This window comes from Cydia fagiglandana, chromosome Z (genome assembly GCF_963556715.1).
Source record: "Cydia fagiglandana chromosome Z, ilCydFagi1.1, whole genome shotgun sequence".
NCBI classification, from domain to species: domain Eukaryota; kingdom Metazoa; phylum Arthropoda; class Insecta; order Lepidoptera; family Tortricidae; genus Cydia; species Cydia fagiglandana.
In genome coordinates, this window is record NC_085959.1 from 4,574,907 (window position 1) to 4,592,739 (window position 17,833).

Genomic DNA, 17,833 nt, shown 5'->3' on the forward strand with positions numbered 1-17,833 from the left:
AGAAAGTTATTAAAAACGCGAGCGTAGCGAGTGCGAAAATTTTTCGTTAAAAAAAACGCCTCAGCGAGGTTGTTTTCATGCATAAAAGATGCAAGAAAGCAGAGCTTGGAATTGACCAAGTGAATTGAATTGGCGAAGTGTGAGCAAGGCAGTAGGCCCAGCTGCGAAAGAGGAAAGCTTGGATTTGGATCCACGCCCAAGTGTAATTAAGGCAGAAGATCAACTTTGCCGTAAGGCAAAGTAATTCAATTAAATTTGTTGATTCCGTACCCCCTCATCTAAACTTATAGTTAATATGGCAAAAACCTTCCTCGGTGGCTATTCATGTCACTACGTATTAAATTCAGCGCCATCTGTTAGTTTACCAGGGTACTCAATAGTGGTAGCACATTTGAAAAAAGTTTGCCCCTCCTTCCTAAGTAGCGCCATAAGATTCAGGGGCAAACTTAAATCAAGCGAGTTTTGTGGCTACCCCCCCTTTTAAGGGTTGAATTTTTATAGCCTATAACCTGGCCGGAGATTGTCTCGACAGATTAGTAAAGTTTGCATCAAAATCCGTTCAGCCGTTTTCACGTGATGCGCGTTCAAATAAACAGACAAACAGATAAACAGACAAACAGACAAAAAATCTAAAAACTGTTGGAACGTGTTCTGTTATCGATTTTAAGTATCCCTAGCCAACTTTTTTTAAAATATCTTCCAAGTACAGACTTTCGACCCTCTACAGCTTTATTATATGTATAGATAGAAGATAGATATTCCTCCTTAAATACACGAAGGTTACAACAAAGATTATTGATGTATAGAGGTGACACCACACCATATTATACAGATAAAACCCTTTCGCGGGCCGGACTTGGCCCGCGGGCCGTACTTTGCCCACTACTCCAGAGTTAACATGATGACATGACGTTTCTTGGATGAGTTTTGCGGAGAACTGACGATCGGCTCCGATATCGTAGGCGTGTGGAGGCACTAGGAACGTTTGATTTATCTGCACAGTTCGGGCTGCACAGATTAATCGCTACGATTTATAGTTACGTGTGTAGCCGGCATAAGCGACAGCGGCGGCGGTGGCGCATCGCGCATGCGCGCGTAGGAGAGTGGCGAGCCGGTCGCCACAAACCCTGGACGCCGCCTATCGTGTGCGCGTCACCTGCGCGTGAACCTGGTCGGCATTAACGTACTGTCGAGTTCATAAATAAGTTACAGTATATTATAAGATGCCACTTGTTTAAGGTGGTTTTCTACAATTCTGTAAAATAGGATAGCCTATATTAGCAACACAATAATAGTATTGTGTTCATTCATTATAATAAAATTGAAATAGATAGCAAATTATGTATAAATTTCTTCAACTTATTCTGTTGCAAATAAGGTGGAAAAATGTAAACAGTTTTTTTAACTCGATGTACCAAAGTTAATATTGAGCCGCGCGCGTCAGTTGACAAATTTAATGGTAAATGACATAAAGTGCGAGAGCGCGGCGCGCTCATACTTTCTTCCGTGTGTGCATAATGCCGTCCCTGATACCGCAACCGAAACAGAGCATAATCACAGTCACCTTTAAATTGTAAGTTTTATTTTATATTTATTTAATTCTTAATACAAGAGATTCGGCGTCTTACTGTGTTTTATGTTGCATGTAATTGTGTGTAGACGAAAGGGTTTTTATTATTAAAAATTAGTAATATTTTAATTTAGCCGCCAGCATCCTTGGTACAATGCCTCAGGGGCCTATTTTAGATTTAAGCTAGTTATTAATTTCGTTTAGTTGTACCACTGTATATATATTTTGTTTGTAAATAAATGATTTGAATTCATTTAGTTTACTAAATTAAAAATTAGTAATAAAATGCGACTCGTGAGGGGGCATCATAGTCACATTTTGTTTCCTCGGCCCTCGAGTTCAAACACTCAACATTTTTAGAAAACTAACGATTTTTTTTTGTCAGGAACGGAGTGAGACTCGTGCAGAGGAAGTTCGCGCAAGGTGTACCCATTCCGGCGAGCAGCATCAGCGTCGCGCCCACGCCGCCGGAGCGCAAGCCGGACCCACCTTACCCTCCCAAGAATGTCTATCACAACAATATGTCCGCAAGGAGCCTGCTTGACATAGTGTCTATGCAAAGTAAGTAGAAAAAATAAATTTTAAAATGATAGTGACCATGGTAGTATTACCTGTTGTTTTATCTATAAGTTTTGTCACGAATAAAAACATTCTATTCTATTCTATTCTATTCTATAAAATAAAAAAACATTTTTAGGCAATACACTACAGTGGAATCCGTTTATTATTACTCCGCTTATACTGACCAAACGCTTATTATGACACAATTACTGTGCAAAGTTTGGTTTCATATAAAATTCTTTGTGACAAAGTCGAATAAGATGACTTCGCATATAGTGACAAATCGCTTATTATGACCTATAAATCCTATTTTTATGAAATTATGTCCGGTTATACTGACATACCCGCTGGTTTTCGTGGCCGTCCCCACGTCTTTCCCTGCGAAGACGTCTGGAGCATGCGTGGTGTTTAAGTTGTTTTAGTTTTGATTCTCGGTGAAAGTTAATAATTGGTACAAGGTTAATAAAACTCACTCATCTCTCAGAATTTGAGATTAATTTTGAAAAAATATCAAAAATAAGAAGTTAATCAAGTATGCTTTATATGACGTCCGCTTAGTATGACGTATTTGTCACTTCCCTTCGATGTCATTATAAGCGGATTCTACTGTATTTTAACTCACGACCTTCCAGAACCGAGCCGCTTCGATCGCTCTAACTCACCACCGACGCCTGACATACCTATGCGAAATAGAATGGCATAGCGGTGTTTTAAGGGGCTCCCCCACGCCAAAGCCAAAGTATGCTTTATTTATAATCCAAACCGGCTATTACATCTTCTAAAATGATTGATTCGTCACTGTCAATAATGGCCTCCACTGTTATAACGGCCAGAGATGGGCAAATTTTATTCGAATGACGAATAACGAATGAAAATAACAAAATTTATCGCGAATGACGAATAAAAATGTCGGATGATTATTCTTATTTGAATAAATTATTCGTCGAATAATTCATCCGCGAATAGTGAATAGAATCAGGCGTTACTTTGCGGAAATCCATATTAATTAAAACCAAAAATATTACTTTGCTAATCCGCGAAAAGATAACGTGCTATACATCCCACATGGTGGCGGGGTCAGCTTTCCTGCTTAACCTTCACCCACGTCTCGCTGCCATACATAAGAACCGGCCTTATTATACTTTTGTATACCAGACCCTTGAGTTTTACCGGCGTTCTCCTGTCACACGTAACACCAGTCACTTTTCGCCATTTTAGCCAAGCAGCGGCTATTCGGTGTTGAATGTTGCATCCCAGATTCCCAGAATGGTGTATCATACTGCCCAGATACTTGGTGACTATAATATTGGACCTTTATATATATATGTAGTTCGTTTTTTTAGTATTAGAAATAAGGTAAACAATCTTGATGTGTCTTTTAATTGAAAAACACATTTTAAAAATAAGTTACGGCAAATATGTTACAATTAGGAATGTACAGTAGAATCCGCTTATAATGACATCGAAGGGAAGTGACAAACACGTCATACTAAGCGGATGTCATATAAAACATAGTTGTACAACTTATTATTATTGTTATGTTTTCCAAATTAATCTCCATATCCCTTTGTCAGAAGTAAGTTTTATTAAACTTGTAACAAATATCAACTTGTCACTGATGATCAAAACTAAAATACCTTACACAATACGAACGTACCAAACGTCCTCGCAGGGAAAGACGTGGTGACGGCCACGAAAACCAGTATAAGTGTCAGTATAACCGGACATCATTTCATGAAAATGGGATTTTTCGGTCATAGTAAGCGATTTGTCACTATAAGCGAAGTCATCTTATCCGAATTTGTCACTAAGAATTTTATATGAAAACCAAACTTCGCACAGTAATTACGTCATAGTAAGCGGTTGGTGAGTATAAGCGGAGTCATAATAAACGGATTCTACTGTATACGATAATTTATATTCTTCTGCTTTCATAAGTAATAGTTACCGATTTTTAAAAAGTCTTTTTCAATTAAAAGACATGTCAAGATCGCTTACCTTCTTGCAAGTTCTTTCTAATGCTAAAAAAACGAACTATAGTATCTAGTTAATCTCTAATTCATTTCCCGAATCGCGCCGTCTGATCTGCAATACAACTACCTGCAAGTCCTGCAACTAGGTACCTAAATACTTACTCTAAATGTAAATTACGCGTTGTGAGATTCGCTCTGAAGCAAACAACTGCTAAGAAAATTTGGTTTTCTCGCTCTTTTAGTATGTATATAGCTATGTTTTTATAGGAGTGGCTAATAGAAAGTTACTAATATAACTTTGTGTGTGAGTAATTCATTGTTCACGCTGATCCTTTGTTTATTATACTACCTGGGCTTATCGTTTAACCCTTAACAATCTTTAACTTGTCAGAACAATTACAAGTCACATTAAACGTGTTATTATTCGTGCTGTTTATTTGAATCGAATAAGCCAGAAATAATAACATTTTTCGTGGATTTATTCAAATAAAATAACGAATAAATCATCGTCGTTTGTCATTTGAAAAGTGGTCGAGTGATTTATCCGCGAATAAATCATTCGCGAAAAAAAAACCGGGCAAGTGCGAGTCGGACTCGCGCACGAAGGGTTCCGTACCATAAAGCAAAAAAAAAAAAACGGAAAAAAATACAAAAAGAAAGCGGTCACCCAGCCAAGTACTGACCACGCCCGACGTTGCTCAAAACGTTTGGTCAAAAATCACGTTTGCTGTATGGGAGCCCCACTTAAATCTTTATTTTATTCAGTTTTTAGAATTTTTTTTTGTTATAGCGGCAACAGAAATACATCATCTGTGAAAATTTCAACTGTCTAGCTATCACGGTTCGTGAGATACAGCCTGGTGACAGACAGACGGACAGACGGACGGACGGACAGCGAAGTCTTAGTAATAGGGTCCCGTTTTACCCTTTGGGTACGGAACCCTAAAAAATCGTGAATTATTGTTTATTTGAATGATGTCCATCTCTGACAAGTGATAACGGCCTCGTGGCCTACTCGGTAGTAACACTAGCAACCCTGCCTACGAAGCAGGAGATCCCGGGTTTGAATCCTGGTAACCTGGTTTATTTGTGTCATCACAAATATTTGTTCTTGAGTTATGGATGTTTTCTATATATGTATATGTATGAGTATTTAAAATATAAATTATATGTGTATATTAGATATATCGCCGCCTAGTACCCACAACACAAGCCTTATTGAGCTTACTGTGGGACTAGGTCGATCTGTGTAAAATTGTCCTAATATTTATTTATTTGTTATTATTTATTAATATGACGTGGTTTAGAGAAAAGGATCCAACATACACTCTTTGGGTTGCTTTGGATCCAACCCAAATGTCTATAAAATGAAATTTGAACTTTCTGTCAAACTAACATTAGCTACACTTGGTCCAATTTATTTATCTTTCAGGCATACACAAACACAAGCAAGAACCACTAGTGATTCTAGAGCGTCTCCGAGACGACGAGATACCCTCGCCGCCCGTGCCCGTGCCGAACGGGCGGTGCGGCCGACCAAGGATCCGGGTGCCCTTGAGACGGCGGAAAGTCAAGGGCAACAAGGGCAACATGTGCCTGAGGTCGGGGAAACGGAAGTCCACCGAAGCTGGCAAGGTAACATTTCATCCTAATGTCTTTCCATCCATCTTTTATCTGGCACTCGCCTCTATGCTTACCTTGACTGACCGGTGTGATCTTTTCTCGGAGGCCAGTATTCACATAACCGTAGTAAGTAATGTTGGTATTCAGAAAGGGAAATGGGGATTACGTACGTTTGTACCAAAAGGCGATTTATGGACGGTGGTCGTCCATGTTCGTCTTAAGGCGGAAATTAATCTACTGAACGTTTTTGCAATTAGGCTTATAAAAATAAATAATAATTTTATGTTGAAACGAGTCTTAAATAAATAACTACGTAGATGAAAAAGTATAATCTTGCCTTTTATCAAATCACATAATTTTTTTCAGATAGTTTGCGTATTAAGTTATCCAAATAACGGCTACAAATAAGAAATCCCTATCACCGTTATGAACCCTGGCAGGGTTGACACACTCTTTATTTCATTTACGCGAGCGGAGCTGCGGGCCCGTCTAGTCAAGATATAAATTCCATAATAGAATGGATGGAAGACCACAACTTAAAACTAAATATTTCCAAGACGAAAATTATTAAAATTATACCGAAAAACGTAATTCATAACCAAAAAAACTACTACAATGTTGCCACTGCAATAAATTATTCCTAAAATAGTAACTTCCTTTTTTATAAATATTTAAACCTTCAAGCAACACGGAAGGGAGGCGGCATTCGCACTATTTCCCCTCTGCCTAGGTACAAGATCAACCGATCTAGCGCGGATGATAAAACTAGTTGCGCTCGGATTTTTCACTAGACCCGAGTCCAGTCCAGACGAGCGCGTGAACACAGCAGCAGAAAAAATGCCTAATTTCTCGGTTTTTTGCCGTAAAAAGAGGCCGGGGACATCAAATTTACAAAAGGAGGTGTTACATTTCACATGTAATATTTTTTTTACATATCATACGTCTAATTATATTTAAACACAATTATTATATTTTAGTCTCGTGTAATAGGCATGTTGACTAGTTCCTAAGGTTGCCTCCAGAATCTCGCGAACTAAATTGACAGGTCAATGTGCACAAATGATACCACAGTTTGGCCAGTGCTGTTCATATCGATATTTTCAAAAAAGTTTGAATTAGAAAATATCGCGAGAATTCACCGCTAGCGGCGTTACTGTTGCGCGATCAGTTAAAATGTGTCTTTAAGTAATTTAAATTATTTTACAAATGTTACTTATACTTCGAAAATTGTGCAATTTTATAGTAATAGGTACAAGGATATTGGATAAACATATTGTAGGTAATTAATTAAATATTTTATGATATTTATTTTATTTGTTAGGAAAACTTACAGCTAGAGTAACAATTAAGTTGTAGGTGATAACATAGAAACAGTTATTTTGGCTCAAAATACAAATAAGGCCGACCCAGACGGGGAAATAAGATAAGATTTCTCATTTATTTTGTGTGGTGTGGACGTAAAAATTAAATCGTCTCGGTGATCCTATTGCTTCGATTGAAAGAAGACCAGTCCCTAAACTGGACATTCAAGTTGACAATTAGGTCAGAATTTAAATAGTTAGACCAAAAGTCTGCTGCGATTTTAATAGCCCAGGCAATGCAAGTATTATTTTAAACGTCAACATTCTATGAAATTATGACGTATTAAATAACAGTTGCACTGCGTCGGCTATCAAATCGCTGCAGACTTTTCTTGGTATAACTTTAAATATCGATCATTGTATAAAATTAAATCATAAATTTTAGATCTATGGCGACAACCGCGAGCTCTTGATATAAACAACTTGCCGCCAAACCTGCATATTACGAACAACATCGGCTCCGTAAACATATGTATTTTAAAAATGTTTAAAGTTATACTAGAGTGCATAGTAACCATTATCTACTTCATCATAATGTAAAGTATACGAGGGAGTGTTATCTTTAAATTAGACCAAGGATTAAACAAACTGTGAATAACAATAAAAACGGGACGTGTTATTGTGATTAATCAGTGAAGTGCAAAAAAACTTAAACAAAAACTATTTTACTCGTAAAGACAATTTAATAAACAGTGGTGTAACATAATTTCCAAAACGAAAAAAAGATACTTAAGTGCTTATTTTGAAGAAAAACTTGATATAATATCTGTTAACATTCGAATTCCATCCGTTTTACTAGCGACATCTATTGTTGAATAGTAGAACAACTCATCGACTGATCTGCTTTATCCACAGAGTAATACTATTAATTTCGCTACCCGACGATAGAGGGCGTTAAATTCAAAAATGGAACAAACGTGTTCTGGATGTATGGAAATAATCCCAAACAGACAGTATCTCACTTGTATGCTGTGCAGTAGCAAATACGACTTAAACTGCGCTGGCATATCTTTTGAAAGATTTAAAAGTTTCTACAGCACACCGGATTCTGAAAACAAGAAAGCCTGGAAATGTCCATGCTGCCGCTGTCAAGAACCAAAAGGTGACAACTCAAACACACCAGTCCGTTTGCGAGACAACGACGAAACGTGCTATCGTGAAACTTATCCTGAGACAAGTAACGTCACCCTAAGAAAAAAGTCCCAACCAGCACTGAACATAACACCATGCTTCGACGAGTCGAGTATTTTAGGAGACACCCTGCACGCAGACACTACTAACTCGACAACAAGCCAACAAGGTCCATCCATACCATCAAATATAGCCGATACAATAACTTTAGAAAAATTCGAAAAACTTCTAGATAAAAAACTAGAATCCAATAGGCAGTCATTAATCTCTGAGCTTAAAATAACACTGCTCTTTGAAATAAATAAAGCGATGACAGAATTGAGAAACGAAATAGCGCAGAAAAACAATACAATAAAAACAGAACAAGACAATCACAAACACGCTATTAATAAAATAAACAACACTATTACTTCCATAGAAAAAGAACACAAAAAAATAAAAACTGAAATTGAAGAGATAAATAAAATAACGACCATTTTCAGCCAGGCCCCTTCAAGTAACAAGGTCATCCCGGTAAATTGCACCCACTGCTCAGAATATAAAAACGAAATCAGTCAAAAAAAACTTGTGTTATATGGACTTCAAGAAAATCACTGGGAAAATGAGTCTGAACTTTACGACCGCATATTATACATTTTCCAGTATATTCTCAATGTAAATTTAGTTGAATACATTGAAACTTGCACGAGGATTGGTAGAAAAGGACAAAGAAGACCTATAGTGATAGAGCTTTTAAGTAAAAAGGTCACAAAATACCTGCTGGATAACAAAGCTTACTTCAAGAACACAGGCGTATGGATATCTGAATTCCTCGACCAGGAATCCCTAAAAAATAGGCAGACATTAAAAAATTCATTGTATAAAGCCAGACAAGAAGGACACCACGCTGTTATAAAATACAATAAGCTGTACATAGACGGAAAACTTGTAGAGCAATACGACCAGAGCCATACAAACTTACCTATAAGATCTCTCCAAGATAACAACGCACAAAACTCTACCGACTTAACGACCATAAACGCAAATGATACGACTCAATCTAAAAGTTGCATTGAAAATGTAGAGCCTTTTTTTTCGTAAATAAGTTTATCACACTATACCAAAATATGCAAAGTATAAGGAGTAAACTGCATCTTATCGAGGAACTAACAGAGGAAATAAAACTTCAAGCCCTATGCATTACAGAAACGTGGATAACGACAAAGAAAAAAGACTTATTAAAACTAGATGGCTACAACTTAGCATCTAGCTACTGCAGGCAACATACCGAAGGCGGCGGCGTTTGTATATTTTTGCGTGAAAATTTAGAGTACCTAGACAGACAAGACTTAGTAACTATGAGTGTAGAGTGTATTTTTGAAATTTGTGCCGTAGAGCTTATAAAATTCAACACCATATTTATTGTACTTTACTGGCCACAAAGAAACAGAGAGTTCCAAACTTTCTATTCTTGTTTGGAAAAGCTTCTAGAGCAACTTGCTTTTTTTGATATTTTTGTTTTTTAAGGCGCTATATAGAGTCTTTCAAAAATGGCCAAAATGGCCTCATTGACTATGCCGCAATGAGAGGCGTAGTATTCGAAAATAATATCAATTAGCCAAAAAACAAAACGGTCCGGCACAGATAATTTCATAATCATTTCGATTTCCAAATTTGGTTACGACTGGTTAAGTTTTGGAGGAGGAAATAGTCGAGTACGAAACCTCGATTTTTGAGATTTTTACGCAGGATTTTTCGCCTTGTCTAGTGTATAGTTTAAGGAGCCGCTTCCGTTAGCGAGATGGGTATATTTACCTAAAACATTTAAAACTCAGCTCCTGTTTCGTCTTAACATTGAAATTTGTCAGTTTCACATCCGTACCTCCTGATTTGATTAGTAACGTCACAATCTTACAATCGAATCAACCACTTTTCTCGTCACATTCATACAAATCCAAATCGTTTGTGACCCCTTTATAATTATCACATGGATAGTAAGTGCATCTTACTTATCGATATCATTTTATCGACATATACCCCTGACTATTTTTTCTTTGCTATTCCTGGTATCATTTTATTTATCAAACTCATGTCAATTTAGTTCGCGAGTTTCTGGAGGCAACTGTAGAACTGTATTCATTTTAGAGATAGACACGTAATTATTACAAAAAAAATATTTAAAATTTTTATCCATTAATTTTAAATACTAAATAGAGCTTAATTAGTTTAGTGTTTAAAGTTTGAGCCCAAACGCTCCAAGCTGTCACGTGACGTCACGGACAGATAAATAAACAAACTGCTGCCAAAATGTCAGTCCTAGCGTAGAACAAAAGCTGTAGTATTTAATTTATCTCTCTTTCTAAAAGTTCACTATTACGTAAATATTTATAATGAATAACAAGTTTTACATGTCTTATCCTCGTGCCGCCCAATGTACATTAGGATGTACGTAGTTTCGATGGAATGTCAACCTTAATTAAAAACAAAGTAGGTAGCATTTCATTTACCTCGTAAAATTTTCGAACAAATTAAATTCAACCCAATTGAAAATACAACAAGATTCTAACTTCCTTGGCTATAATTTTGTATGGTGGGCGGCACGAGATTATGCATTGCCTATGTGTAATAAAAGAACAACAATCAAGACCCTAGAGTATAAAACAAATATTTGTTACATGATACTTACGTTGCAGTTACGGATTTTGACTTGAATGATATTGTTACTTGCGAACTATATGTATACATATTACGTTCAGCGATGATAAAACCATTTCAAAAATGAATCACAATAACTGATTTCACACAAAAACACTTACAGTTACAATTTAAAATGAATTATTATGATACAACTAAAATTGTGAGCGCAAATATAGTGGGCCCAGATATAACTTTTTAATTTTTTTCTTTTTTCCGACAGCCAACATGGCGATGATAACATTCAGCCACATTATTAAAAAGATTTTGGTGAAATATCACATTATATAACATTTTATTTATACAAATAAATATATATTTTTATATCATGTAATAATATTTTTTGTACGTAATAAATGTCTATTGTCGAAATAAAAAATACATACAGTTTTTGAACATCCAAACTCTTTGGCGGTGTCGTATGGATTACGGTCAGGTTTGACGACTAGTCTGTGGTGATTCTCATGTCATTACGTCACGCGCTCCGATTGGCGTTTGCAGTCACGTGATACTGGGCATTATTTTCAATACTTTTGATTATTTTTAATTAATTTATTACGCATATTTACACTTGCAAAATATGATTTTCAGCATTCTAATATTCCCTGCTATGGTAAAAACATAACATGTTATATATTCGCGATTCATGTCAACATGCCTATTGGTGGATTTATTGATTTTGCTCGCCCAGTACAAATTGCGGAACGGTCAAGCGACAAATCTGACTTCTCATCTCCCAGAAAATGTGTTAGTGTGCGTGTTGTGACACTTGTGACTCGACGTACAGAAAAGAGATCGAGGTTTGCAAGATTTGTAAAACGATATCTTATAATAAGACAAATAAACGCGCCTAAGAAAGGTATACATTTCAGCCAGGGGCAGTTTCACTATGGGATTGCGGCTAGACCCTTTGTCAGGAAAACCTAACTTCTATCCTAGATCAGACCCGCTGTTACGAATCTAGGTTCAAAAATAATCTAGTTACAGTGTCAAGATCTACAATGAAATTAATTACACAGCACAAGTCCACACGCCATGAAAATTAAAATTTATAATAAATTGACACCTTAAAAGGAGAAAAGAACAACACAGTATTTTTTAAACAATTAAGAAAAAACTTAGTAGACAAATGTTACTCGTACTATCATATAGAGGAGTATTTTAGCGACAAAGATGTTTAGTGCGCATAAGATTTGTATTTATTGTTATTATTTATTGTAATTAGGATAATTTAATATTTAACTTCTAGATTCTAGATAATAAGTTCTGCTATGCCCCATCCGGGTTTAATAATAATATGACGTGTATATTTTATATATGTACCTACTTATGTTATTTAGCATGAATAAATGAAATGAAATATTTGTTTGATTGCAGGGACCGATCAAGAAACGAAAGAAGCTGTCCTCGGAGTCCACGGACGACATACCGCTCGTGTACTACTTCAACAACAGGCCTGCCAAGCCGCGTAATGGACAACTTAGACAGAAGAACATCACAAGTATGTTGACAGCTTATTCTCCTAAGGCACAAAGGGTTTGCTCCCGGGAAATACGGAACCGAAAGTACCGGGAATTCCCGGGATTTAGAGCCAAGCAAAGAACCGGGATTTCAAAATTAAATTCCCGGTACTTTCGGGGTTTTCGGGACTAATATTTCCGGTACAATATTTGACTGTTTTCTGTTATTTAGCATGAAAAGTCACAGATGATGGTCAATCATGTTTTTTAAAGAAATATTTTGAATCAATCTAAGGCTGATGCTAATACTTTTACGGCTGACCACACATTACACACATCATCATAGGCCTTTTCGTCTATATCAGACGATTTATGGTGTAACACCGTTTTTGATGGCTGAATAGACCGATGCGAGATCGACATGGTCTACCACAGGTCTGACAAGAGAAGTTTGCGGAAACCGGTACTGAGACACCTTGTCGTCGTCTTTGCCTCTTGTCAGCAAGTGCGGCAAACCAGGTCTCATCACAAAACTTGCGACCCTCCACAACACGTTTGCGCCATTCCGTCCGCTGCTCTGCGAGCCTCTCCCAGTCTTGGTGGTCGATATGGAAGACAATCATGTCCCTCTTATCTTATAAGTTTGACAATGCCAACAATATAAAATTGTGTATTTTGAAACTATACGAAAATAAGTGATTCTACGATTAATTTTATACAAATAATTAGTTATTTGTATTTATACTAAATACGAACAAAAACTAGAGGGAAATTGTGTAATTAATAAAATACGCATTTCAGTTCGCATACGGTTTAAGAAACTGTCATTGATAATGACATTATAGAAAGAATGAAAAACTTCTTATCTTAAATTTTTAATTCTGTCTGCAACAACTTCTTGATTTTTCGTATTATACAGGGTGTCTGGCTGCAGATTTATAATTTCAATATTAAATAAAAATCGTATTATTGTGTATATATATTTATTAATTACATCCGCAGTTTAAGGAATGATGCGGATTTTATTTTTTTAAAATAATGTTATCCAAATGTTTTCCATCGAGTTGTCGACATTGATCGAAGCGAAGCCTCGTGTTTCTCGCCACACTCTGAAGCAAATTTGGTCGAATGTTGCGGATTTCATTACCAATGTTTTCTTTTAGGGCCTCAACAGTACGCGGATTGTTGTTATAAACTCTTTCTTTGAGATAGCCCCATAAGAAAAAATCCATCGGGGTCAAATCAGGCGACCGCGGTGGCCATGGGATGTCCCCAAACCGACTGATTAGTTTTCCAGGGAAAGCTTGCCGTAATAAATCCATTGAAGCTCTAGCCGTATGTGGGGTTGCCCCATCCTGTTGGAACCACGTGTGCGATGAGAACGATGGATGTGCTCGCAGATTCGGTAAGAAGTAATCCGTAATCATTCTTGCATAATTTTCGCTATTGACATTTGTCGCTTGTCCCCGGGCATTTTCAAAGAAAAATGGTCCGATAATCCCATGCGTTGACAAAGCACACCACACAGTTACTCTGGGGCAATGCAGCGGTTTTTGATGTTTCATTCGTGGATTGTGTGTTCTTGGAGACCAGTAACGACAGTTTTGTTTATTAACATGACCGTTTAAGTGAAAATGAGCCTCGTCACTCCAAAAAATCGAATTTACGGTACGAAATCTTTGCAACATTATTTCGCTAAACTGTTTGCGTAACACAAAGTCATTTTCCTTCAATTCCTGGACGATTTGAATTTTAAAGGCATGAAACTTTAAGTCTTTTTTCAAAATTTCATGGACAGTTACTGGAGTCAGTTATGTAACGCTGCCATACATGACCCAAAAATTTTTTATTAAGCTATGAGCTTCATCACATCTGATATTTGAGTAATTCTAAGCATTTCTAGCCTGAAGTGGGGGGGAGGGTGGGGTACAAAGACGGCCGCCATCCGTCATCTTTAAAAAAAATCTACTCTGATCCTGGTGGGTACTAGGGCAAGTTTGGTATCATTTTCGTATAAACCAAAGACGTAGAATTCATTGCTGATATTTGTTTTTTCAATTTCATAGTAATTTTACAAGAAAAACGTAAAAAGGTGAAAAATTTGGTTGGAGATTTTTGCTACGCGGAGCCGAAACTACAAAAGATAGAAAGTTGAAATTTGCACACTAGATTACATTTATAAAGTGTACAAGAGATAAGAAGCGATTTTGAGAAATTCAACCCCTAAGGGGGTTAAAAAGGGGATGAAAGTTTGTATGGGGTTCAAGTTTTATTTTAAGCTAGGAATTTGAAACTTCGTAAAACGATATATTATTAAAATACAAGAAAACTAATTTCAGCGTTTTTGAAAATTCATCCCCTAAGGTGGTGAAAAAGGAGTTGTAAGTTTGTATGGATATCAAAAAAAATTTCGAACGCGGGACTTGAATCTTTGTATTTGGGGATATTATTAAAAGACAGGAAAAGTAATTTCAGCGTTTTGTAAAATTCATCCCCTAACAGGGTTAAAAAGGGGTTGAAAGTTTGAATCCATTACAAATCCGAGTAGACACACATTTCTTATTGGCTCCCAGGCTTGAAATGCTTAGAATTACTCAAGGAACATATGTGATGAAGCTCATAGCTTAATAAAAAATTTTTGGGTCAACTTTATAACTGCTTCCGCTAAGTTGCTCTAACAAGTCCTAATGAGGCTGCCCTTTTGCGTATCGAAAGTCGGGGATTTTCACGTAAACTTCTTTCAACGAGTTCAATGTTTGCGGGGGTCCTTGAAGTCCGGGTATGCCCTGGGCGAGGTCTGTTCATAGCGGAACCAGTTGCACGGAACTTCTTAACCCAAGAACGAATTAAATTGACGCTTGGTCCATCACTCATTCGTCGAATATTGAAGTGTGCACAACACTGTCGACGAGCGACAACGTAAGAATCGCCACCTTTAAAGAACGACTCGATAACGAACGCACGATGCACTTCTGACCATCGGGGCATTGTGGCTAACAAATCCGCACAGTCGGTGGTTCGAATGACGTAACTGACATTTGGCACTGTTTTTTACTTTTTTTTTTAATTTAATTTAAAAAAATAAATTTCCAGCCAGACACCCACAACAAATTTATAGTAAATCAAGTAATATTATTCTTCTTCTTCCTCGCGTTATCCCGGCATTTTGCCACGGCTCATGGGAGCCTGGGGTCCGCTTGACAACTAATCCCAAGAATTAACATAGGCACTAGTTTTTGCGAAAGCGATTGCCATCTGACCTTCCAACCCATAGGGTAAACTAGGCCTTATTGGGATTAGTCCGGTTTCCTCACGATGTTACCCTTCACCGAAAAACAACTGGTAAATATCAAATGATATTTCGTACATTTTTTTTAGCCTACTTTGGTGTCCCACTGCTGGGCATTATTTCGTACATAAGTTCCGAAAAACTCATTGGTATGAGCCGGGGTTTGAACCCGCGACCTACGGATTGAAAGTCGCACGCTCTTACCGCTAGGCCACCAGCGCTCAAATCAAGTAATATTATTATTATGGTTATTTATTCATCATTCTTCTTCTTAGGCTAGGGTTTTTATAATATGCATATAAAAGTAAAATAAATGTATAAAAACACTTACAAAACAATAAAAAAAAACCGGGCAAGTGCGAGTCGGACTCGCGCACGAAGGGTTCCGTACCATAATGCAAAAAAAAAAAAAGCAAAAAGAAAACGGTCACCCATCCAAGTACTGACCCCTCCCGACGTTGCTTAACTTTGGTCAAAAATCACGTTTGTTGTATGGGAGCCCCGTTTAAATCTTTATTTTATTCTGTTTTTAGTATTTGTTGTTATAGCGGCAACAGAAATACATCATCTGTGAAAATTTCAACTGTCTAGCTATCACGGTTCGTGAGATACAGCCTGGTGACAGACAGACGGACGGACGGACGGACGGACAGCGAAGTCTTAGTAATAGGGTCCCGTTTTACCCTTTGGGTACGGAACCCTAAAAACTGTCGCATTTGATGAAGTGGAACTGCTGATGATGATCAGAACAGAACTCTTCAACGACGCATAGTACACGTTTGTTGATTTCGAATTTCGATTTTGATTTTGAGATTTCCATTTATGATCACACAGAAAGTCTTGAAAAAAAAATTCAAGATGGTACAAATCGTTTAGCAATAAAAAAAAAATTAACTCCCTTGCGGCGGTATGGCGGCCATTTGGAACCATCCAAAAAGAATGGCATGGTGATGTCCATGAATGGCTGGTCGACGATGATCACCTGTGCAAAAATTAGCTTGGCACAAATGATTGAATTGTTTTTTTTTTAATTAATGTGTTCGCCTCAGTATGGCGGGCTGTAAGTCACACCGGAGAAGTATGGCATTACGCTACCGCCTACTTCTTTTTACACGACTGCCCAAACAAAAAGAGTGTATTGTGTTCAGCGTTCATGTTTGTATTTATGTGAGTTTCTTTATTCCATCATAACTTCTGAATGCCTTAACCGATTTAGATGTATGATATGTCATTAGAATCCTTACGTCATCCCGGGTGACATAGGCTATATGACGTCATTATAAAACCAATATGGCGGACGTAATACACAATATTGCGTGACGTTTAGAAAAAAAAATCTTGCAAACCTATCGAGTGGGGTCTCAAAATGAAGAGCTTTGAAAGGCGATTTAAAATATATATGCAACATACGCGCTTAAATCTTATTTTGGTTAAATAAGGATTTACAAAATGTGCTAAGAAAAATAAATTCTTCTATCTTATTTAGTGAGCTATCAAATAAAAGGGTATTTACCGCTGATCATAAAAATATATACAAATCATCCATATGACTTGTATAGGTATATTTTTAGAAAGTAATTTTAGGAACTAAATCGCTCTATTGAAATCTAAACGTGTGAACTTCGATTTAAGCGATAGGGTTTGAATAATACTAAAAGAGTCGGGCATAGCACGACATACGTGGCGCGCTGCACGTGGTCCAAAACCAGGCGCCTTCGACTTCCTCATACTAAAAGAGTCGGGCGTAGCCCGACGTTGTGACACGTTCTACGCTTACCAAAGCCGGGCGCCTTCGGCGCCCTCATACTCAAAGCGTCGGGCGTAGCCCGACGTATGTGGCGCGCTGTACGCTTACCAAACCCGGGCGCCGTCGGCGTCTTCATACTCAAAGCAGCCCGACGTACGTGGCGCGCTGTATGCGTTCCAAAACCTCGGCGCCCTCATACTGAAAGAGTCGGGCGTAGCCTGACGTAGGTCACACGCTGTAGGTACGCTTACCAAAGCCTTTTGATTGAGATGCACTTAGGTACATCAGGGTCCCCCGACTGTAATTGAAATTAAATGTACACGTACCTACAGTCACGGACATAAATGTGCATAGCTCTTTGTATTTACTGTGAATGACCGTGAGTGTATATTTACATTCCAATTTAGATTCATAAAATTATGTGACTAACATATTAACATTATTT

At 37.4% G+C, this 17,833-nt stretch overlaps 1 protein-coding gene across 1 annotated transcript; it reads left to right on the forward strand.

Annotated features, from left to right (window-relative positions):
• Positions 1-1,950: 1,950 nt before the first annotated feature.
• LOC134679041 (uncharacterized) lies at positions 1,951-13,366 on the forward strand. Its single transcript, XM_063537853.1, has 4 exons — positions 1,951-2,131; positions 5,537-5,739; positions 12,270-12,428; positions 13,355-13,366. Exons 1-4 carry the CDS (start codon positions 2,092-2,094, stop codon positions 13,364-13,366), a joined length of 414 nt encoding a protein of 137 aa, XP_063393923.1. The 5' UTR covers positions 1,951-2,091.
• Positions 13,367-17,833: the final 4,467 nt, after the last annotated feature.

Bases quoted from the DNA above. Each gene is read 5' to 3' on its own strand.
- LOC134679041 (XM_063537853.1), top strand. From the start codon at position 2,092: ATGTCCGCAAGGAGCCTGCTTGACATAGTGTCTATGCAAA. The intron at 2,132-5,536 runs GTAAGTAGAAAA...TTTATCTTTCAG, and splicing joins TGACATAGTGTCTATGCAAA to GCATACACAAACACAAGCAA. The intron at 5,740-12,269 runs GTAACATTTCAT...GTTTGATTGCAG, and splicing joins AGTCCACCGAAGCTGGCAAG to GGACCGATCAAGAAACGAAA.